The sequence below is a fragment of the Cryptococcus neoformans genome, assembly GCF_000091045.1.
Source record: "Cryptococcus neoformans var. neoformans JEC21 chromosome 7 sequence".
Classification (NCBI taxonomy): domain Eukaryota; kingdom Fungi; phylum Basidiomycota; class Tremellomycetes; order Tremellales; family Cryptococcaceae; genus Cryptococcus; species Cryptococcus deneoformans.
In genome coordinates, this window is record NC_006692.1 from 159,842 (window position 1) to 180,420 (window position 20,579).

Here is a 20,579-nt window from a genome sequence, read left to right on the forward strand (position 1 = left end):
TGTGCCTTCGATATTTGATCACAGCAAGTTGCTCGTACTGGTAAAATTCTTCGGCACGACAAACAACCGGTAGACAGTCCTCGTTTGTCCCGCATAACCGGTTATTTTGCCTTACTTCGCTCGTCTCAACTCTGGTTATACGAAGGCTCCACACACAGGAAACGGGAAACTCATTGCATTCTAATCGCTTCTTCTCTTTCTCTTTTGTACACACACACACACACACACACTCACTCACTCACCCACTGTTATAGTTGTACTTTTAAAATGACAAAACGGATCCCCCCCCCCCTAAAAACAACCCCTCAACCCCAAAAAAGAAACGTACGAGACTCCTATGACAAGACAAGGCAAGGCCTTTACTCGTCGGAAACCTTGAGAACAACTCGGCCAGCAATCTTACCAGCCTCAAGGTCCTCGTAAACGCTGCAAATACCACCGTGTCAGTTGATTTCGTAAGGTGAAAGTAAAAGCAACAACTTACTCCTTCAACGATTCAAGACCTTTCTCTTCAAAGACGACCCTGACGTGGCCAGACGCAGCGATATCAAGTGCCTCAATCGCGTCCTGTCTGTTACCGACGTAGCTACCCTGGATCCTAATGCTCTTGAACACTGTCCAGAAAACGTTTGCGCCCATCTCAGCGTCAGGCATACCGACAGCCACAAGGGTACCGCTAGGCTTCAAGTACTCGATTGCCTGAGAGTAACCCGTCTTGTTGGCAGCGGTGACCACAGCGGCGGCAGGACCGTCACCGCCAGTAGCGGCCTTGATGTCGGCCACAATATCCTTGGAAGTTTTAAAGTCGACCCAAGCGTCAGCACCGAGAGACTTGACGAGCTTCTCCTTGGCAGCGCCAGTATCGATAGCGACGACCTTGAGACCCATGGCCTTTGCATATTGGACGGCAAGATGACCGAGACCACCGCCAGCGCCGGGAAGAGCGACCCAGTCACCGACCTTGGTGTTGGAGACCTTGAGAGCCTTGTAGGTGGTGACACCAGCACAGAGAATGGAGGCGGCCCCGGCAGAGTCGAGGGATTCGGGAATAGGAGTAACATGGTTGACGAAGGAGACGACGTATTCGGAGAAAGTACCGTCGGTGGTATAGCCAGAGAGCTTGACGTTGGGACAGTCTACAATGGTGAGTCAATCATTAACTGCGCTTGCTGGCTCTGAATAGTATATTGACTTACTCATCTCATAGCCGCGTCGACAAAGCTCACAGCTGAGACAGCTGTCGGCGAGCCACTTGATACCGACTCGATCACCGAGCTTGACGGGAGAAGCAGCAGTATGGTCACCAATAGCGACGATAGTACCGACACCTGTGAAAATGGGGAAGTTCCCATTGCGTCAGCGGGGCCCCACGCCATCACACGTTTTCGTTTTGGTGCAATGACCGGACAAGAGGAGACGTCGCGCCCAAATTCGACTCACCTTCATGACCCCCGATAAGAGGATGGGATGGGGGAATAGGCCAGTCGCCAGACTTGGCGTGCAAGTCGGTATGGCAGACACCAGTGTGGGAGATTTTGACCAAACATTCGCCAGGCCTGAGCTCCGAGGCCTGCTTGACAGGGTGCTCCTTGTCAATCGCGAGCTCAGCGCCGGTAGTTTTGACAACAGCGGCAATCTGGGTTTTGGGGATGGTGAAGTTAGAGAGAGTAGACATGTTTGCTCGGGTTGTATGGATAATACGTGATGTGGTTGCGGATATAGATGGATGGTGAAGAAAAGGGGCAGAAAGACGTGTGGAGATGGGTCTTATATGCGTTGAGTTCGGAGGCAAACGGGTAACAATGGACTTGAGGGCTGTGGTGAAGGTCGAGATTCGCCTGGAAGAAATCGTCATCATATAATCTCTAAACCGCAGTTGGGACGGTTTATTGCGGTTTCGGCCGGCGGTAAAATATTGTTCTTTTGTTATAGTATGGGAACGTGGTAAGGTACCGCTGATGATAGTGAAGCAAAAGACCAGGGTTATTCACAAGCCGGCGGAAAGAGTCGGTCACGAGGGGGTTGGAAATGAAGTCAAGATGCGTGGAGATGGTAAGTAGTATTATATGATTCTTTAACGAGTGTGGGGAAGGTTCTCGAAACGAGCTCTTATATCCAGCTTGCTCCCACAACGGTGCTGAGAACGGTGCGCCGCATTTATGGCCCTTTTGTGGTGACCTGATACGAGACGGCCAATGGCCAGCGACGGACTGCCCAGGGGCGGCCTGCGAGGGTGGCGCCATACTGTAACATGAAATTCGGCAACTATTGCTATATCATCCGTCGCTCGTCGTCTGTATACCGAATGCCGACGAACGTCTTTTCCGGCGTTCCTCCTTTAGCTGCCTTCCATTACCTTCTATGCATGATCACCATCCAGAGACATAAATGCACTATCCGAGATCATCCTCGTACCATGCACAAGACGTCGAAGGATTGTTGCTATGCTGCTGCTGCTTTCGGAGATGTTAGGATCTTCCATGCTGATCCCGAAATTATCCCGACTTTGGTAATAAAATTCCAATTTCAACCGACTTCCCGCAAGATTATCCAGGTTTAATTACAGAACAAAAAAGATAACGGAGCGGAAGCAACTTTCGTGTATCGACTGCCGTTCTTATCCGGCTGGCTGACCGCCGATGCTAGCTGATTCCTTTCGTGCCTTGAAAGGAGGTGCTTCCTTGGGATGACGTATACATTTTCTCCCTAATCTGGCAGATCCGGCAGATCTGAATATCTGATTTCTTCTACTCATTTATTTATTACGTAATAAGGCATAGATAACGACCGATCACGGATCACCTGTACGGAGCGAAGAATCGTCGTTAGTAGGAAGAAGGCATGGGAGAAAAACAGTAAACGCAATACCAAACTTAGCATGCATGCTGTCGTTTTCTAGAAATACACGTAAAGCCATTCAAGATAATCTGTCATTCCCTTGTAGCCTTCTATTTGCCTTCCCTCTCTTTTTTTCCCTCTTCTGCCTCTGTCCTTTAATGCTTATAAGACACCTTGACTGTATTCATCGATCAGTCACCACTTTGCTTCAAGTCAAACTGCGAGGATGGAGAACAGAAAAGGGAAAAAAGACTAACCTGTAATACTGGAAAGTATCATACAGCTTGGTATAATTGCTCCCGGTTGAGGTTACAATTAGGCGTTCCAAATATGCGTCTACAGCTTGCGTCGTGAGACCTAGTTGGAAACGTTCTCGGAAATGAGCAGCTGTCTGATCACCAAAGAGAGCAAAACAGTCGAGTTTAGAGTCTGTACGGAGAATCACAGTTTTGTCAGCTTTTATAATCTTCTAATTCTGGATCAGGCTGGAAGGCTTTGGAGAAAAAGAACGCACTCTTCTGCATGAGCTCGACAATTGCTATTCACCAAAAATCAGTAACGTCCCAGACGAAAGGAAAGTTGAGAGAGAGATGAGCGTACTGATCAAACTATCTGAATGTTTCCTTGCAGCTTCGAATCCTTCCTTGAACAGCTTCTTGAAGTACGCATAACCAGGACTATCCAATCCTCCCATGATATCCACATACTCCTATTATCGTTGTCAGCAACCAACGCGCGCAGAGAGAGGAGAAAAAGAGAGAGTCCTCACCATAAGCATCTTGAAAGGTGCCGCCTCAAATCCCATATTTCCCGGCGAGTTACTTAACATGAACCCAAAGTCAATATGGATCAAGTGCCCATCCTGGTCTACGAGAATGTTCCCGTTATGCCGATCTTTGATCTGAAGGAGGTACGTGATGATAGAGTAACCTGCGAGAGAACGGATAAAATTGCGTTGGGCACGAGCGAATCGACCGGAATCGGGTTTACCGAATGTCTAGAAAGTTTATCAGCTGAATTGCAGGAAGGGGGAAAGGGAAAAGGTGGCTCACGTTGACATAGTGGTCCATCAAGGACACATGCCCGATAGGCCCTCCTTCAGCCAATCGCTTGGCATATTCTCCCTTCTTGATAGAATGTACAGACACCGCATCCGTCACAGTCTCCACCAATCCTGATGTTTCACCGGTAATAAGGATTCGGAAGCTGCCAAAAGATATATTAACGACCCCACCTCGAAGCGACTGTGAAATGGCAAATCAATAAAAACAAGAACTTACAATCTGGCCCAGCAATCACAATTTTCCTCTTTCCAAATTCGGCTGAACCGTTCAATCAATTGCGTTGCAAGTTGCTCCTGCCTTAGATCCGCACCTGTCTTGACGATCACTGAGATGACCTAAAATCCCTTATCAGCCCGATCCTTTCTACTCAAAGGGAACAGAATTTCCATCAAGTATAGCGGCGGAAACAAGGAGCGAAAAGGAGAAAAGTGAAACCCACATCCCAGTTCGCCAGATGGCCCCACGGACTTCCAGCCCTTATCCTGCTCTTCTTCGCTGACCAACTTTCCCTGAATACAGCTGCCGACGGATCTGCTTTGTTCAACTCTCTCCTCACAATCCCTTCGTCTTCCGCTGTACCATGTTCATGATCATGCTCATATCCGCCTTCACCTCCTCCAGACGTTTCAGCTGTGGGGATGTGTATATCCGCACCAGGCGGTCGATCTGTCATACGTTCCACTCGTTCTTCTTCAAGAGCCATCATCTCGAGCATGATCCGTTCTCTTATCGCTGCCGCTTGTGCTGCTGCGAGCTTCAGTTTACCTCCCGCCGATCCATCTGGCTTCCCACCAGTTTCTTCCCCTCCACCGCCTCCACCACCGCCTGGAGTCCTTATCCACCCTGTACCCGGTATCCATCCACCCCCACTTTGGTTCTCTGGTGCATTCGGTATAAGTGAAGCGTTCAATTGAGCAAGCATGACGGCCGCTGTGCGCATACGTTCCGAATAATCTTCGAGAGTGATTGCCCTCTTTGGTCCGGGGGTGGAAGGGCTTTGACCTTGAGCTTGAACCAAGCCAGGGGTGAAGGCAGACGAGGAAGATGGAGAAGGTGAGGTAAACCCCGATTTAACTGATGGGAAGCCAGGTGTAGACGGTCCGGATTTACCTATCTCACTTCCTGTTGCCGTTCCCGTGGGGGAGGTTGCGTATTGCCCCACATCGCCCATCGCACCCGCTCCTATCCCCGCACTCGCACCCACACTCACACCTGAGCTGGTTATTCGCCCAGGGACAGGTGACCCCCGATCCCACGCTTTCATATCCAAATCCCTGTTCTTCGGCCCACTCGGTAAGGGGATAATTTCAGACAAGTCGGGAATCTCGTCATGGATGGAGAGAGTACCGTAAAGTTGTTCGACAAGGTCCACCTCTTCTGGAGGGGTAGGCTGGGGGGTACCAGCAGTGGTAGTGGTGGCGGCGGTGGTAGATAGAGGTGTTTGAGAAGGTGGTTTGGAAGAGTTTGCGACTGGAGCTGGGACAGGAGAAGGCGGGATGGCAGGGATAGAATCAGGCATGAGACTTCCGAAGCCTTCTCCTTTCCCTTTTCCTTTTTTACTCCCTAATCCCCATTCTTGTCGACAATTACTGTACCCTCCATTACGTACTCTGGCGCCAGCACCAGCTTCACGTCCGTTTCCATCTACTCCCAATGTCCCATCCCTTTTCCTCCTTTTTCTATCCTCCGCTACCACGATTTTCTTCAACAACTCCCTATTTTCCCTTCTCGTCGGGTCAAAATCGAGATCCCCTTGGAGGATCTCGACGTGTAACAAGTACGGTGCTCTTTCTGCCGAGTTGAGGACGACGGAATCGCCTGGTGAGATACGTACAACTCGAGAGTGACCGCCTGGGACGGCGGAACCGCGCGGATGGTATGCTCGATTTTTTGCCGACGAAGAGGGGTTGTTCGATCCAGATGAGGGTGATGGGCTCAAGGTGGATGAAGAAGAGGAAGGAGAAAGGGTGTGATCGGCAGTACACCATAGAGGCATGCACACTTCGGCTGGGAGGTTGTGGTTCAAACTCGTCAATTCTGCTCTCAAAGCACTAACCCGCGCCGGTTTAGGAATGACCAATAATCTATTACTGATATCTTCCAATAATAGCAAGAACCTCACTTCGCTCCTACAGTAATGACTTGTGAGGAGTTGTCTTTGCGCAGAGAGCGAGTAGGTCGCGAGAATGGCTTCCGCTGTGGGTGGTCCTCCAGAGTAATGATAGGGGTTATAAGACGATGAACGGGGTAAAGAAGGCACGGAATGGAAAGGTTGGTGTACAGATTTAGGTGGAGTAGGGGATCGGTCATTGAACAGTTGACCGAATGGGTCTGAACCCTTTCGGCGAGAAATGCCGCCATTCTTTTCCTTTTCCCTTTCCTTCTCATCGGGCATGTCGATCACGGAGAAAGGAGTAAGTGCAGATGGAGATCGGGGTGGAGAATAGAGGTTGGGCGCTGTTTGAGCGGGGCCAGTGATTGCGAGATTGACGGTTGATTTGGCGAATTTAACATTCGACTTGTACCCTTGACCTTGGGTATTCTCATTACTCTGCGCTCGCCCATCTTCCTCTTCCGACTCACTATCATCCTCTTTCTCCTCCTTCTCATTCTCATTTTCCTTTCTCCTCCTTTCCACATTTTCAGGCCTGACATCCGCTCCACCACCCGTATCCACTTCCACCCTATCCCTTCCACTTGTCAGATCGTCCATCGGTCGGCGCCCTTGGATGAGAGCCCATTCGCCTACGAGGGGGACTAGAGCGGGCATACCGGGTATACCAGCGAACATGACGCCCATACCCACCAACGCCGCTGCGGCATGTGAGTTCACTCTCCCCTGGCCAAACCTTTGTCCTTGCCTTTGGCCCTCGTCAATTTGAATGCCGGTAGAGTTAGAACCAGAGCCAGAGAGGGAAGAGAGCACGCCCAAGGCAGAGGTAGACGGCGAATGCGGTAAAGAGCGGTAAGGTGAGCGCGACGATTCTGGGGGATCACCAAAGATGATGGCATGGCAACGGTGCAGGACGCGTTGGCAGATTGCGAACGGGACAGGATCCGTCTGCCGGGTTGGGATGAGGTCTCGGAGAGCGGCTTGCATGAACCAGAATGTCTAAGGTCGGCGCTGAGCACTTGGTTCCTTTTGTTGTCAGGAGGAAGATAGACGTACGAGCATGGCAGAGTGGGTGCTTTCCTCTGCTCGAGCGATGATGAACGACTCGAGAGCATTGGATTGGGTAGGGTAAGTCAGTAACAAATGGCTACTCTTTTTCAGCTGTTACCCTCCCCTACGTGCAGAAACGAAACATACCATATCTGGGGCCAATAAAACTCAACTTCTTCGGCAGGCATCCTCTTCATTCGCCAGCAGAGATAGTGGGATATACCAATAGAGTCGGGATAGGTCTTGAGGTACTGCATGGCGATGGAGATGGAGAAGTAGGGGGAGAGGAACAGGCGGAGGCTAGAAAGAGGCATGATTTAGGTTACCCGAGTCTACTTGACATCATGATAGAGAGAGGATCAGGACGTACAGTAATGCGTGAGACATGGTGGGCAAATCATGTATTACTCGTCAAAAGGCGTTCGAGTTTTCAAGATGTGCTGTAGTCTAGATCTGAGAGCAGTGATTGCCGAGGGTTGCCGCTGCTCGCTGTACTGGGGGAATAGAGGGAATGTATATTTTTTTGGGATACTCTCTATTTCTGAGCGATGTAGCCCCAGCGATGGACGACGTTTTGCGGATGTATGTATATGAAGAACAAGCGAAGTAGTGCTGACAACGCGCGGAGACACTGTCCTGGCGACCCGTTTGGCGACGACGAGCCACAATGTGGTGACAAAAACCACTATTCATACATGCTACAACAAGATGCATAGTTTGGCATATCAACTAAAAAGACTACCGATTCCATCCCTCTTCATCATCCCCAATTGAAAATTTCCCTCCCTCTTCATTTGAATTGTCCTCATACTCATCCTCACTTATGCTAACATCCCCAGCCTCACCATTCTTCGCCTGGCCCGCTGCAGCACTCTTCATCGAGCGACGACCTTTGTTTCCGGACTTTTCATCTCTAAATGGGTTTTCCTTGGCGTTAGAGTTCAGGTTGGAGTTGAAATTGGGGAATGACGAAGAACCCGTGGAAAACCTCGTTATGGGCATACTCCCGAATCCAGCACCCGCTCCATCATTGTCATCGCCAATAGGGCTCGCAGACAATGGTTCATCCCGATGAGACAGTTCTGGCAAGTTTGAAAGGGCGTGAGACGGCAAAGAATCGGTGGATACATTGTTGGTTATGAATGAATGTGTAGGCGGCTACGTATTCCAAATGTCTCGCATTAGTACTGGGCATCATGGAAGAGTATAGTATTGCAGCAGCTGGTCATGGAAACAGAGAAAGAAGGACTTACGCCGTCTTCTGATAATCGGATCCCAGTTTCACCTCTTGGCATACTACCATTCAGTTCTGTCAGTCAGGGATATATCCAATAACTCATAGTCCTTTATGCGCGACTATACCAGGCCAAACTCATGGCTGATAGGTCCATAGATTGATCTGACCTCTGCTGCACTTGGCATTTCATAATACTCACCTAAGAGGAATCCCGACATCCCCCGCCCTTTGTCTCCTAAGCCAGTAGATATACCCCGCAGCAGGGAGGACAATGAAGATGAGAACAAGGAAGAGCCACGACGACATAGCTGTAATTCTGGTACTTTAACTCTGGCGTTGATGCGTTCAGTGGGTGATAAACCAAGTTTGGCACTGGTCGATAGATTGTTGAGAGAGGAGCAGTAAAAGTAGAAAGGGACTGAAATAAGGAAGAAAGGAAGAGGTGACGTCCGACAGATGGTGCGTTCACATCCCACCGTAGGGGAGAAACGCGTCGCTTCGAGTATATATTATTATTGGCTGTGCATCTACTTTCGTTTGTACAGGTATTGTACTCTGCCAACCCCTTGCATGTACAAACACAGTGGTATGATGTATAAGTAAAACAGCTTATAGCATAGATCAGTAACTACGGGATGCAGTGCGCTTTTAGACTAGCACCACAACATGGTATTATTATATATACTCGTCTATAATTGGTCTCGGAAAGAAGAGACATAATAGCACGAATACATGTCATGGGCGAGATTACAAAGCCATAGACAAATGTGACCCCTCAGACCCCTTTTCTTCAACTTTCTGCAAATAGCCAACGCCAAATGATCAGTGGTCAATGTCCATATCCTCCTCTACTTTCCCTTGCGGTTGTGATATCTTCTCTTTGTCGAGCTTCGGTCCCCAAATCGTCTTCTTCTCCACAAAGGTGGTTTCCTGACTCTCTTCAATAACCGTACCATCGTCCAGTTCCCGCATACGTTTACGAGTCTGCTTCACGAGCATTGTCGTCAATTCTGCTTGTTCGTTTTCGTTTGCACCCCCATTCGCACTCGCACCCGGGCTAGCGCCAGGGCCAGAACCTGAGATAGCGTCGGAAGAAGATGTGCTAGGGCGAGGTAATTGGACGGTTGTCGTTTCTATTTGAGGGGATTGTCTGTTTTCTGACCATGCTCTGGAATCAAATCAGCTTCAAGTTCAAAGTGGATTGTGGGAAAGGGACTCACGGAGGGTGGAAATCCCAAGTTCGAGATATTGCCTTCTTATCAAACACTTTACTCAACCGATCCCTTTTCCTGCTAACCTCCTTCCCCTTGATTTTCACGCTCCCATTCGCGGTGCCATTGGACTTGAACTCCTCCGCCTCGACACCAGACGCCTCCTCCCCTAATAAACCCAACGCTCCCAACTCTCTCTCCACCCTCCACTTCAGCTCCTTTGCTAGTCCCTCGGGATCCTTGACGATATCTCCCGGTATCCTATCGTGTACCAGTTTCCGAGCTTTATCTTCCGCCTCGGGGTCCTCGAGAATTCCCGTTTGGGAGACGAGGAAATTGGCAAGATAGGAGAGACATTGGAGGACGCGAAAATGTGGCGGTTTCGGAGTGGTGGTTGCTCGAGGGCGGTAGGCACGAAGATGACGGAGGTCGCTACAGTATTTTTCGGCGACGTACCAGCAGAGCCTGGAAATGACCAAAGATCATCAATGAATGGATCGCACAAAACTGTAGGGGGAAATGACGTACCGGTCAAACATGGGAAAACGGAATCTCTGAGGGACTTTAGTATCGATCTCAATCTGACGTAGTCGTAATTCTTTACCAGACGAAAATGAAAGTGTCAGTGACAATCGAATTGCGCGGGGCATTCAAGCATCTGAAAACCCACGAGTATCAACGTTATACGAATGCAGGAAATTCCCTCCAAAAACGATAGAGTCCATGGGTGTATAAACGGCGTGGATGTAACCTGTCGGTATTATCCTAGACAAGCCCGTCAGGTAACACGCGCTTTTTTGTCATAACTATCACTTACATCGTATCACCAGCGTGCAATTCCACCTTTCGGACTTCGTCAACCATGTCGCCCAACCATGTATCTTGCTGTTTCTCGTAGGAACCAGACCCTAAGATATGGATTCAGCTGGGGGATCCGCGAGGTAAGAAATAAGGAGTAAGGGATAAGGGGCCAGGCGATTTTGTGAGAGTTTGACGTACACTCTGCGTAGGCTTTGAGGTTTTGTTCGGTGGGCTTGACGAAAAAGAAGACCTGAGAATGGTATGAGCCGGGAGAGAAGAACGACACAAAGCAGGAGAGTTTTACCTTTGCGCCGGAATGGATCGTGTAATATACAGAGCTTGCGGCAAAATCAACGTGCCAGTCCTATAGACGATCCATTAACGAATAAATCTACCAGAGCAATTATAGTTGTAGCTTACTGTCCACGCACCCTTCATACCCATCTGAATTCCGAAAATCAGTTCGTTGTAAATATCTTCCGACAGATCAGTTTGAAGTGCAGGAACCTACGAGGCAATAAAGTTGGACCTTGGGGTAAGGCGTATTTGTTTTCTCTTTCAAACCTTCAAGATCCTCTTCAATCTCGCCCCCATTATCCCCTTCGGTTAAGTGGCTTCCCTCCTTTCTTATCTCACTGCCTTCTCTGCTATCATTCCCCCTACCCTTTTCCTTCACATCCTTCCCTCCCGCTCCGGCATTGAATCTCCAAAAATTGTCCACCCAGTCGATCTCTCTGACGATCTTGGGCGGCTTCACCTTTTTGGCTAGTTCTGTACCAGATATTTCGAGGGAGATAACGTTGTAGACCTTGGGGTTGCGGACACTGGTATTTCCAGAAGATGATTGAATATATTCGGCCCATTTCTGAAGGGTCCATTGTGAAGAGTGCTGAGAGGAGACGTCTACAGTAACCTTAACAATTAGTATCTATGATCGTTGTGTTGAGAGTAAAAAGGGGCATACCAATCACATCTACCATTCGATCTGGACCGACCAGATTAGCCACATCCTGCACGGTCAAGTCCTTCGACGGTAAATGTCCTCCTAGACTTGAGAATCCGCCATTTTCCGGCCTGACGATGAGCGGCTCCCTATCGGGACCCCAGAATCGAGTTGGTAGTAGATCAGGCGAGATAGAAGAAGGTTGCCCGGGTAAAGGTTGTGACTCCAGCCACGCACGCGTCAAAAGTTTCCCAGGAAGAGCAGGGTAGTTGGCTATACATGTTTTGATCAACCCTCGCCTATCCAGTAAAATTGATTGACTGACCGTCTAAGATTGTTCGTCCATACTTCTCAGGATCCGCAATCAACTCCAACCATTGATGAGTAGGCGTAGCAATCGAGTTGTTCAAGTTGCGGTAATCAATTTGGGCAGTTTTCCGTTTCGGTCGCCCTTGAGGAGCATCCGAAGCAGGTGTCCCCGCAGTACTCTCCGCTTGTTGCTCCCTCTCGCTCTTCATATCAATCTCAGGTGACGCTGTTTCCTGACCTTTTGTACTGGTGCGAGGTCGCTTGATATTGGACTTGAGTAGAGGAGCTGAAGTGCTTGCAGACCTTTTAAGAGGCTTTCCAGCTTGATCGATGTCTTTAGGTTGAATCGATGCTCGCTTCATAGTGGCAACTAGTGGATGCCGAGGGGGGCGAGGGTTCGACGGCGAAGTTGAGCGAGCCAGACAAGGGGCACAATACCTGATCCCCGGTGGCTGATTGTCAGATGTGAAAAACCTAGTCATGAGAAATACGCATACCATTTTCCTATCCACTCAACCCAATTCGTCCATGCCCCTTCGTCGCCAAAGTTCGTCTCGACTGTCGAAATAATCTCTTTGGGTATCGTCCCTCTCCACTTCTCATCACCAAGGAATAAACAAGCCGAGTGATACCACTCATCACATTTGTTACACGCTACCCATATGAAGTCGATGTCTTCGTTTGTCTTGCCTTCTTCTGTGATAGAGGGAGGCTGAGGCGGACCGGTTTCTCGACATAAAGGACAAGGCTCCGGAGGTGTCTTCACGCCAGTAGCTTGAGGAGAATCGACTGCTTCTCTTTGTCCCACTTGCTCGCTCATCCTTCGTAATATGCGACGTTGGTATTAATATAGGGTGCGGGCTGGGAATATTTGGCAAAAGAAGAAGAAGGAGTAGGGTAGAGTGAAGGATTCGTTGACTTCTTCTGGCCGTCAGTCGTAACAACAACATCGGGCCCGGTTAATGGCATCAGTTAATGTCATCTTACGTAAACATTTTAGTAATGACGCATTTGTGTATGACGGACTCCATGTCTCTCTATTCTTTTCGTTATTGGGACCAGGATAACGGCTCAACAATAAACAGAGCGAGCTTAGGGGTGCAAATCCAAAGGACAACTAGGCAAGGATAAAACTGGAGTATGACAGTCACACTTGCATCACGGAAGTTTCCAATCTACTCTTTGAAGTAAGTCTGGCTACTTTCTAAATCAGCCAACAAGCCCTGCTCCTTCGGCTCCCAGCCCAACCATTCTCTAGTCAATTTGGAGCTACCGATAAAGTCCATTTTTACAAACATCCCAAGCCAACTATAATACTCCCCAACTTTTTCGTCTGCCACACTCTTTGTCTCAACGCCAAGCTTCTTACCAATGATCTCCGCAATCTGCTTAAACGGAATACCCTCGTCTTGGACACCATGCAGGATCTTACCACCTTCCAAGGTCTTACTCTCAATGACGGCCTTATAGAGTTGGGCAGCATCCTTGACGTGTACTGCAGGCCAGTGATTGTCTCCTTTACCAACGTAGGCAGCAACACCCTTCTGGCGGGATTGGTCGATGATAAGAGGGATGAACCCCTTGTCGAAATCGCCGTGGACAGTGAAAGGAAGCCGGATGACAGCAGTACGGACGCCTTGGGACGTATACTCGAAAAGAACATTTTCGGCTTCAGCACGAGGGCCGTACTTGCCGACGTCGAGTTCGGTGCAGATCCTGATGCCGGGGCTAGGAATCCCAGAAGTGGTGACTAGGGGCTTGTTGGTACCTTTGAGACCGGAGGCAAGTGCTCGGATAGCTGCGTAGTCGACTATAGGGGAACATCTGTAAGAACTTGGACCAGACATACATGTAAGAACATATAAACTTACTTTGCGCAGGTTTACCTCCATAATCGGAGAAGTCGTGGATATAAGCCAAGTGAATAACGGCGTCCGCCTCAGAAGCCGCTTTTGTAAGGACTTCAGTGTCTTCGAGAGACGCGAGAATGACGGTGACGCCTTGACGCTCAAGTTTCTTGGCCTAACTCTCAGGAATTAGCTCGAACGGCCGACATTAATGGAAAAGGGGCAGGGAACAGATGGCAAGGACTTACGGAGGCATCGGACCGCGCGATAGCTGTGAGCTGGTGCCCTGCCTCGAGAAGAAGAGCAGTCACATGGGAACCAATGTAGCCGCTAGCACCGGTGAGAAATACTTTCATCCTGAGATTGGTCTGAATGCTGTCAAGTACTGGGAAGAGACGGGTCAAGAGAGGAGTGAGGTACTCCTTGGACGGAATTGGTTGGAGGTGGAGTACATGAAGTGCGTGGACATTCTGGCCTGGGTTTATATATCTGTCAGAGTAGCGAAGCCCGCGTGAGAACACCGAGCCGAGTATCTGTGTCTGTGTATAGCAATCTGAACTAACTGACCTTTTATGCTCGCCGAAGCCGAGGTTACTAGTCAGTGTACATTTGTTATTCGTTGCCACTGATAACAAGTATGTGACCGGAGTTCATTGCGACTCCGGCGGAGCACAGGCCGTTCCCCGTCCTTCTTGTTGTAGCATACGGTCTTGCGTGTTGTGTTGTGGGGGGGCATTCCTATCCACATCTCTGTTGCAAGTCCTGATCAGAATCATGTTTAACAACAGTATAGAATACATACATTGAACCACTGGGACGAAGAAATTACTGTCATTCTCAGGTCGCAAACTGTCCCCCGACCCTCCCGCCCGACCTTCCGATGATACGTGATGAGTGAGACCGAAGCAACGTGAAAGGAGGTGAAGCTTATCAGTTATCATCAGAACTGCCCTCCTGACTGCCGCTGGCCGAGCCCGTACGCATCTTAAGATCTTTATATCGTTATTAAGCATAAGAAGAATAATGTCACTGAAACCTCGGCTTTGAGGATTGGGAGACTTCGGCCAGATGGATAGGCTCGGAAGAACTTGTGCAATCTATACAACTGATTGTTGTAGAACCTCTGAAATACTCTTGAAAGGGATCTTTCCATCTTGGACAGCATGCAAAATCTCTCCACCTTTCAGCACCTTCACTCTCCATGGCCAGCCTATAAACCTGCGCCGCATCCTTAACATGTACTGCCGGCAAGTGATTCCGCCGAACTGAATATGGGCCCCCCGCCGAAAGGAGCCAGATAAAGAGGTTTATCTGGATTACATAAAGGGATTTCCTTTGGAAGCAGATGCAGCTTTCGGTAGGAGTTAATAAAGGAACGACGAAGAAGATATGGCGCTGATCCTCAATTCCAGATTTTTTTGCCCTATATTGGGGTGAGGTAACCAAAACAGCGCACAGATGCATTTGACTTTCGTCCAGCTCTTTGTTAATTGATTCACACATATGGCAAAATTGTCAAGTTGTTATTAATACTTGCTACCACTACCAGTCGCAAAGTAGGTTTCACTAGTCTCCAAATCCTCCAGCAATGTCTTCTCCTTGGGTTCCCAGCCTAGCCGCTCCCTCGTCAACGTGCTCGTGCCAGTAATATCCGCTTGAACAAAAGGACCCAGGAAAGTATAGAAAGTTGCAGCTTCCTCTGGCATAATACTCTTTGTCTCAACACCAATTTTGTTCGCAATGAGCTCCATCAACTTTTTGGACTCGACCCCTTCATCATGTACCGCATGCAGAACCTCTCCACCTTTCAGTATCTTGCTCTCAATCGCCAACTTGTACACCTGCACCGCATCCTTCACATGCACCGCCGCCCAATGCGTCTTGCCTTCTCCCACATAAGCAGCCACACCATTCTTGCGAGACTGGGCGATAACGTGTGGTACAAATGCTTTGTCATTGTCACCATGGACGTTGGGCAGACGAACAATACCCGTTCGCACCCCTTGGGAAGTATACTCGAGAAGGGTCCTTTCGGCTTGGGCGCGGGGACCAAACGTGGCCGGGTCGAGCTCTGTAGCGTAGGGGGTACCGAAAGGAAGGGCAGAAGTTGTAAGAAGGGGTTTGTCGGTGCCTTTGAGGCCCTCTGCCAAAGCGCGGATTGCAGCGTTATCCACTTGAAAGTTTCAAGTTAATATCCCACAGAGTCAAATGTACTTCCAGAAGGATAGAAGATGGGCTAACCTCGGATAGGTGTACCGTCGTGGTTCCCAAAGTCGTGGATATAAGCTAGATGGATGACAGCATCCGCCTCGGAAGCGGCCTTGGTGAGGATGTCGACATCTTCAAGTGATCCACGAACGACTGAGATGCCTTGCTTTTCGAGTTTTTCTGCCTGAATCCATGAATCCGTGTCAACGATAACTCCTTGTGACGTATGTCACTTACACCAACGTCAGAACGAGCTAACGCGCTGAGGTCGTGTCCGGCGGAGAGTAAAATGGAAGTCAAGTGAGACCCAATGTAGCCGGTGGCACCGGTAAGAAAGACCTTCATGATGTGGTTTGGTAGAGTATGTAAGGATAGATTTGAGCGAGTCGTTGATCGGATGGGGTATGCTGCTAGTGGTCTGTTGCAACCTCAGCGAGGACGACTGCTTTTGTAGCTGAGAAGGGGCTCGGGCACAGCGTGTCGTATGCTGGGTTTTCAATGGATAGAGGTCGGCGATAAGAATGGCGCATTTTGAGAGACTAATCAGAACCAGTTGGGCAGGAATGACATCCTCCTTTTGGGAAGGTACGTACGTATTTTCAGCCGTGATATCGTATGAGGAGATGCCCTGCGGGCGAGTCTCTCGAGAGTCGGCGACCGAACACCGAAGTACCAGGTATGGCAGAAATGTTACGTAATTACAATATATGATGACGCTGGAAGCCAGCAGCTCGCCGGAGATGGAGGCTGAAAGCGACACGCCTTGATGGATCGGATGAATCCGTTCTCCTTTCCACCCGCTCCACCCACGTCCCTGCCCCCGGCCCACACCAAGGCTCCTACGCCCAGCTCACAACCGTCTCCCGGCTCAACAAGCTTATATGCAACCAGCGCCCTCCTCCCATCGACACTTTTCGAACGGAAGTATTTCACCACATACCTCTCTCCACGGCCACGAAGAACTCGAATTTGAAGATGACTTTGACTATCTCTCCGTTGCCACGCCTTCTCGGCCAAATGCGTCCAAGAGGGCCGCGCCAAACAAGGGGAAAGCAGTAGAAACCACCAAATGGAAGGGCAAAGGGAAAGCTCGAAACGGTATTCCGGGTGGCGAATGGCAAGTCGCTTCTGGTACATGACACACGTGCGATAAACTGATTTGCCGGACCTCGTAGCTACCTGCTGAAGCTTCCGGGTGATCTTCTTCATACGCTAATGTCTTGCCTGTCGCCCAGGACCTTGTTGAGATTTTCCGAGACGTGCAAGTTACTGAACGAGCAAACGGAAAACGATACGGTGTGGCGGCATAGCTATGTCAACCGGTTTCTGGGCGAAGGCGTTGCCAGAGATAGCAGGCGCAGGGAAGAGATTGTGGTCCTTGCTCAGAGTTGTGTGAATGCCGCCGGAAGGGGATGGAAAAAGGAGGCATTGGGAAGGGAGGTCATGCTGGAGTATGTCGATCTGGACTGTAGTGTGATTTATTGCTGACCTGTTTGCAGTCTTTGGACGAATTCCAAAACTAGCATTGTCATGCACACCCCACCAACGGGTCTTATCCATTCCATCTCACTGTACTACCCCCCTTTCCTCCCCTCAAATTCGAAAAGCCTTGTCATTGGAAAGAATCGTCAATCGACGCCCAAAGACAAAGTAGCGTACACGAGCAAGCTCGGGGAAGATGGGGACAACGTCTTGCAACCGACGACCCCAAAAATAACTCATCGGCAAAAGTACGAAGCTGTTTTGGCCGCTACGACTCGGCCTCCACCTTACATGCTCAGCGCGTCGTTGTTCATGGGAGGTGTAGTTAGGAGTGATCCCATCAGCGGCAAGGTCTCTAAAGGTTTCTGGGGACCTGGAAGGGATGGTAAGTGGAATGACCAACTACCAAGACTATATTGACGTCTTCTCAGCCAACTTCCACATTCGACCACATATCGACCCGCTTGCTGAGCCCTCAGCCATCTATCTGCCAAGTAGATCACAATCCTTCATTCTTTGGGGTCTTCAAACGGGCAGTGTAGTTTTTACAAGCGTTCAAACTCGTAATCATGCTACCCACGGCGGTAGAGCCACTTCCGTCAATGTTTACTCCGACCCGAGAAAATCACATGAAGGGTTTGTCGTTGATATTTGGGCGCCACAAGGGCAGAATGATACTGCTCTCAAATGGATCACCGCTGGGCAAGACGGGCGAGTCAAGCTGTGGGAACTACAGTCAGGGACAATCACCAAAGTCGGCAAGCGTCAAGCAAGTCTGGTGGATGGGAACATTGATTGTGTCTTTACATCTCCTCTCGCTGAAACTGGGTTTCCCAACAGATCAGAGTTGGTCAAGAGACGGCAAGCTGGCAAGCCAGATGAAATCGTTCTGGCGAGATATGATTTGCAGCATGATATCGTAGCAGGCGTGACGGAAGATGGAGATTTACGTGTTTGGTTTGAAGCGTCAAGTGGGAATGAGAATGAGGTGCGAATCGATCTTGGATCAGCAGAAATTGAAGGGGAAATCAAAGTCATGGAAATGATCGGTTATCGCCATCAAGACGAGGTTGCCGTCGCCGTTTTGATTCATCGACGCCGATCCCACATTCTGATGCGGCACGATATCTCCAAATCTGGCAATCACCACATTACCACTTTTTACTCCTCTGTCGGTGCCCCACTTAGCTGTATACACCCCTCACTCTTTCCCAACCTCCCGATCTCAGCGCCAAAGCACGGAAACTCCACGCCTATGCTAGCGAGGATCGTCACGCCTGGCGAGACACCTGATCCCTCCCCTCCACCTCTCGACTTGCCCTCTGGAGGGTTCTCCTCTTCCTCTACCCATTCTGAGCCAGAGTATGGGCGGTATGTCCTTGCAGGTGATGAGGCAGGCTTTGTCCATCTCTGGGCTTGGAATGGGGAGGATAATGAGAGAAAGACTATACGGTCGTGGGAGGCGATGGAAGGTAAGATCACAGCGCTCGATATGTCTTGCGGCCTCGTCGCTGTCGGAAGGTAAGTCCTTGTTTCTTCGCTTGAGGAGGCATGGGAGAAAAGGTCGAAATACTTGAACAGTTGAGCACGGCTGATATCGGATAATAGTTTCGACGGTTTTGTCAAGATATACGATCCACTTCCTACTCCACCTAAGCTCTTACGCACATTCCATGCATCGCACCTCTCCCCCGGTGAACTGCTCGTCGCTGGCAGCGACCAGCCCGACGCCAGGTTTTACACCGTCAACAAGATCATCCTGGAGAATGATATGGTGGTAGCGAGTATTGGGAGAAAGGTATTCGCTTGGCGAGCTGGGGCTGGAAAGGGTAAGCACGGTGGGAAGGAGGGGAAGAAGGGTGGTATAGGCAAGGGTGAGGGAAGAGGTGGAACCCGTGGGATCGGTACGTCTCCTTTCCCAACTCTCCCCAGAGCGGTTAAAGTGCCCTTTCCTCGGGTGCTAATAAAAAGTGTTTCATTAGTCATGAAGGCATTACATCAAGCTGCTGAAGAAGATTTTGCAGAGTTTGCACCCCACGCTGCGACACCCAGACAACGTCTCACGAATCCGCACGAAACCCTTGAACGCGAGGCCATGCAGGAGATGGGTTTGGAAGATGGAGATGATGCTTTACAGTATGCGCTCATGCTCTCCATGGAAGAACAAAGCCATGCTTCACCTCCTCACAACGACTTATTGAATGAGGAGCCATCAGTGTCTGGTTGGGTTGAAGACGAAGATGAAGAGGAAAATGTGGATGATGAGACTGCGGAGGCTATTAGACAAGTAGAGGCTTTCAAAAAAGCCGAGCAGGAGAATGAGTTGGCGAGAATGCTCGAAATGATAAAGCAGGCGGAGAAAAAGGAAGGATAGACTTATGAAAATCTGTAGAGTTGTCCGTGAAAATTCAGAATGAACATGTGGGTGCAAAAACATTTGAGGTCATAGAAATCACCTCAAGCTGCCATTTATCCACTTTAAACACGACCGTATGAAGAATGAATGGAGTATATAAGGAGATGAGATCTCCGGCACGCACACCTTCTCTCAGGACTTACAGAAAAAAATTGTGTAGTTACGTATGTTGAACAACTAAGCAGATTAGCGACCCAGCAGTCCGATACATCACCGAATTGTGAGGCCCAGCAGGCCCAGCAAGCTGTGCACTCCCTCGTCGAAACAACGTGAGAAAAGTCACTTCGGCGCTGATGCACCAGAGAAAGAAAGTGACTCAAAGTGTGTGATCCGTAAAAATATCCCTGTAAAATAGATAGTACATAGATGCTTATTGTTGACATCAATGCTTATTGCATAGATCCCAGATACCAACTAAAAACATATATATGCCGACAAGAAAATGGGTAGACTAACGAGTTTTTGTTCTTTCAACAGATACAGTCTACAATGCAAATGTATAGCCTTTTTCCGCCACCTAACACTACAAAACCATCGGCTGGTTATCCGTCCCCATTGCTCTCCTTGCCTTACAACCTAACCTGTGCGTTGCAACTATAGAGAAGCAGCGATGTCCGCGTTGAGCGGTTTGGACGTAAGGCTAAGAATCTCGGCTGAAACATGCTCGTTGGTACTTCGCACCGTCAGTCGACAAAGCTTGGCGTCTTTATTGGGTTCTACGCGGCCAAGGATACCACTATCGTGCCGCAACTCATGTCAGCGTTTCCTCCTGCAGCTCAAAGGTGAAGACGATGTTACGCACACTTTACCAGCAGAAGACATGTGAAGCACACCTGCAAATACAATGTTTTCTGGCTTGTGGTCAATATCTGGTAGTACAGAGAGCTTGTTGCCTGTAATAACTCTTTGATTTCTTCCAATATCGACCATTCCATTGGCAGTAAGTTTGATAGGAAAAATTTGTTGAGCTTCTCGAGGCGGGCCTATGGAGATTGTAAGTCAGGCAGGGAACTTTTGCGCGATGGCGACTTATCAACGACTCACCACCGATGATCTTCCA

General features: G+C 49.4%; 8 protein-coding genes across 11 annotated transcripts in view; 1 reads left to right on the plus strand and 7 right to left on the minus strand.

The window, feature by feature from the left end:
- Window positions 1-156: 156 nt before the first annotated feature.
- Window positions 157-2,064, minus strand: CNG00600 (mannitol-1-phosphate dehydrogenase, putative). Of its 2 annotated transcripts, XM_571771.1 has the most exons (4): window positions 1,441-2,064; window positions 1,197-1,328; window positions 485-1,136; window positions 157-426 (listed from the first exon to the last, which is right to left on the minus strand). In XM_571771.1, the coding sequence occupies exons 1-4, from the start codon at window positions 1,856-1,858 to the stop codon at window positions 360-362; spliced, it is 1,269 nt and encodes a 422-aa protein (XP_571771.1). In that variant the 5' UTR covers window positions 1,859-2,064; the 3' UTR covers window positions 157-359. The 2 variants fall into 2 exon arrangements, with proteins under 2 accessions (XP_571771.1, XP_571772.1); XM_571772.1 differs by having other exon boundaries at window positions 157-1,136.
- Window positions 2,065-2,875: 811 nt separating this feature from the next.
- On the minus strand, window positions 2,876-7,626 carry CNG00610 (1-phosphatidylinositol 4-kinase, putative). The gene is made up of 11 exons (XM_571774.2): window positions 7,436-7,626; window positions 7,213-7,365; window positions 7,072-7,162; window positions 4,342-7,014; window positions 4,119-4,237; window positions 3,891-4,044; window positions 3,608-3,835; window positions 3,439-3,547; window positions 3,353-3,376; window positions 3,096-3,267; window positions 2,876-3,016 (listed from the first exon to the last, which is right to left on the minus strand). The coding sequence occupies exons 1-11, from the start codon at window positions 7,450-7,452 to the stop codon at window positions 3,001-3,003; spliced, it is 3,756 nt and encodes a 1,251-aa protein (XP_571774.1). The 5' UTR covers window positions 7,453-7,626; the 3' UTR covers window positions 2,876-3,000.
- A 133-nt stretch (window positions 7,627-7,759) lies between these two features.
- Window positions 7,760-8,755, minus strand: CNG00615 (hypothetical protein). The gene is made up of 3 exons (XM_024658596.1): window positions 8,502-8,755; window positions 8,319-8,361; window positions 7,760-8,223 (listed from the first exon to the last, which is right to left on the minus strand). The coding sequence occupies exons 1-3, from the start codon at window positions 8,606-8,608 to the stop codon at window positions 7,804-7,806; spliced, it is 570 nt and encodes a 189-aa protein (XP_024514521.1). The 5' UTR covers window positions 8,609-8,755; the 3' UTR covers window positions 7,760-7,803.
- Window positions 8,756-8,923: 168 nt separating this feature from the next.
- On the minus strand, window positions 8,924-12,480 carry CNG00620 (conserved hypothetical protein). Its single transcript, XM_024657491.1, has 12 exons — window positions 12,064-12,480; window positions 11,583-12,004; window positions 11,279-11,530; window positions 10,826-11,217; window positions 10,735-10,758; window positions 10,619-10,678; window positions 10,513-10,564; window positions 10,331-10,421; window positions 10,184-10,278; window positions 10,042-10,111; window positions 9,523-9,978; window positions 8,924-9,470 (listed from the first exon to the last, which is right to left on the minus strand). The coding sequence occupies exons 1-12, from the start codon at window positions 12,384-12,386 to the stop codon at window positions 9,125-9,127; spliced, it is 2,583 nt and encodes an 860-aa protein (XP_024513171.1). The 5' UTR covers window positions 12,387-12,480; the 3' UTR covers window positions 8,924-9,124.
- Window positions 12,481-12,707: 227 nt separating this feature from the next.
- On the minus strand, window positions 12,708-14,016 carry CNG00630 (hypothetical protein). Its single transcript, XM_571776.2, has 3 exons — window positions 13,662-14,016; window positions 13,438-13,588; window positions 12,708-13,376 (listed from the first exon to the last, which is right to left on the minus strand). Exons 1-3 carry the CDS (start codon window positions 13,767-13,769, stop codon window positions 12,742-12,744), a joined length of 894 nt encoding a protein of 297 aa, XP_571776.1. The 5' UTR covers window positions 13,770-14,016; the 3' UTR covers window positions 12,708-12,741.
- Window positions 14,017-14,879: 863 nt separating this feature from the next.
- CNG00640 (hypothetical protein) lies at window positions 14,880-16,254 on the minus strand. 2 transcript variants are annotated; one of them, XM_024657492.1, is made up of 4 exons: window positions 16,215-16,254; window positions 15,859-16,108; window positions 15,655-15,805; window positions 14,880-15,586 (listed from the first exon to the last, which is right to left on the minus strand). In XM_024657492.1, the coding sequence occupies exons 2-4, from the start codon at window positions 15,964-15,966 to the stop codon at window positions 14,940-14,942; spliced, it is 906 nt and encodes a 301-aa protein (XP_024513173.1). In that variant the 5' UTR covers window positions 15,967-16,108; window positions 16,215-16,254; the 3' UTR covers window positions 14,880-14,939. The 2 variants fall into 2 exon arrangements, with proteins under 2 accessions (XP_024513173.1, XP_571778.1); XM_571778.2 differs by lacking the exon at window positions 16,215-16,254 and having other exon boundaries at window positions 15,859-16,201.
- A 165-nt stretch (window positions 16,255-16,419) lies between these two features.
- Window positions 16,420-19,559, plus strand: CNG00650 (expressed protein). 2 transcript variants are annotated; one of them, XM_571780.2, is made up of 6 exons: window positions 16,420-16,738; window positions 16,797-17,072; window positions 17,121-17,488; window positions 17,535-18,624; window positions 18,712-19,007; window positions 19,086-19,559. In XM_571780.2, the coding sequence occupies exons 1-6, from the start codon at window positions 16,503-16,505 to the stop codon at window positions 19,475-19,477; spliced, it is 2,658 nt and encodes an 885-aa protein (XP_571780.1). In that variant the 5' UTR covers window positions 16,420-16,502; the 3' UTR covers window positions 19,478-19,559. The 2 variants fall into 2 exon arrangements, with proteins under 2 accessions (XP_571780.1, XP_571781.1); XM_571781.2 differs by having other exon boundaries at window positions 18,712-19,559.
- A 305-nt stretch (window positions 19,560-19,864) lies between these two features.
- Window positions 19,865-20,579, minus strand: part of CNG00660 (vesicle-mediated transport-related protein, putative) — a 4,236-nt gene continuing 3,521 nt past the window's right edge. The window contains exons 11-13 of the mRNA XM_024657493.1: window positions 20,564-20,579; window positions 20,322-20,502; window positions 19,865-20,255 (exon numbers count right to left, since the gene is read on the minus strand). The exon at window positions 20,564-20,579 is cut by the window's right edge and continues 414 nt beyond it. Of these exons, the coding sequence (XP_024513174.1) occupies window positions 20,114-20,255; window positions 20,322-20,502; window positions 20,564-20,579 (339 nt within the window). The 3' untranslated portion in view covers window positions 19,865-20,113. The remainder of the gene's footprint in view (window positions 20,256-20,321; window positions 20,503-20,563) is intronic.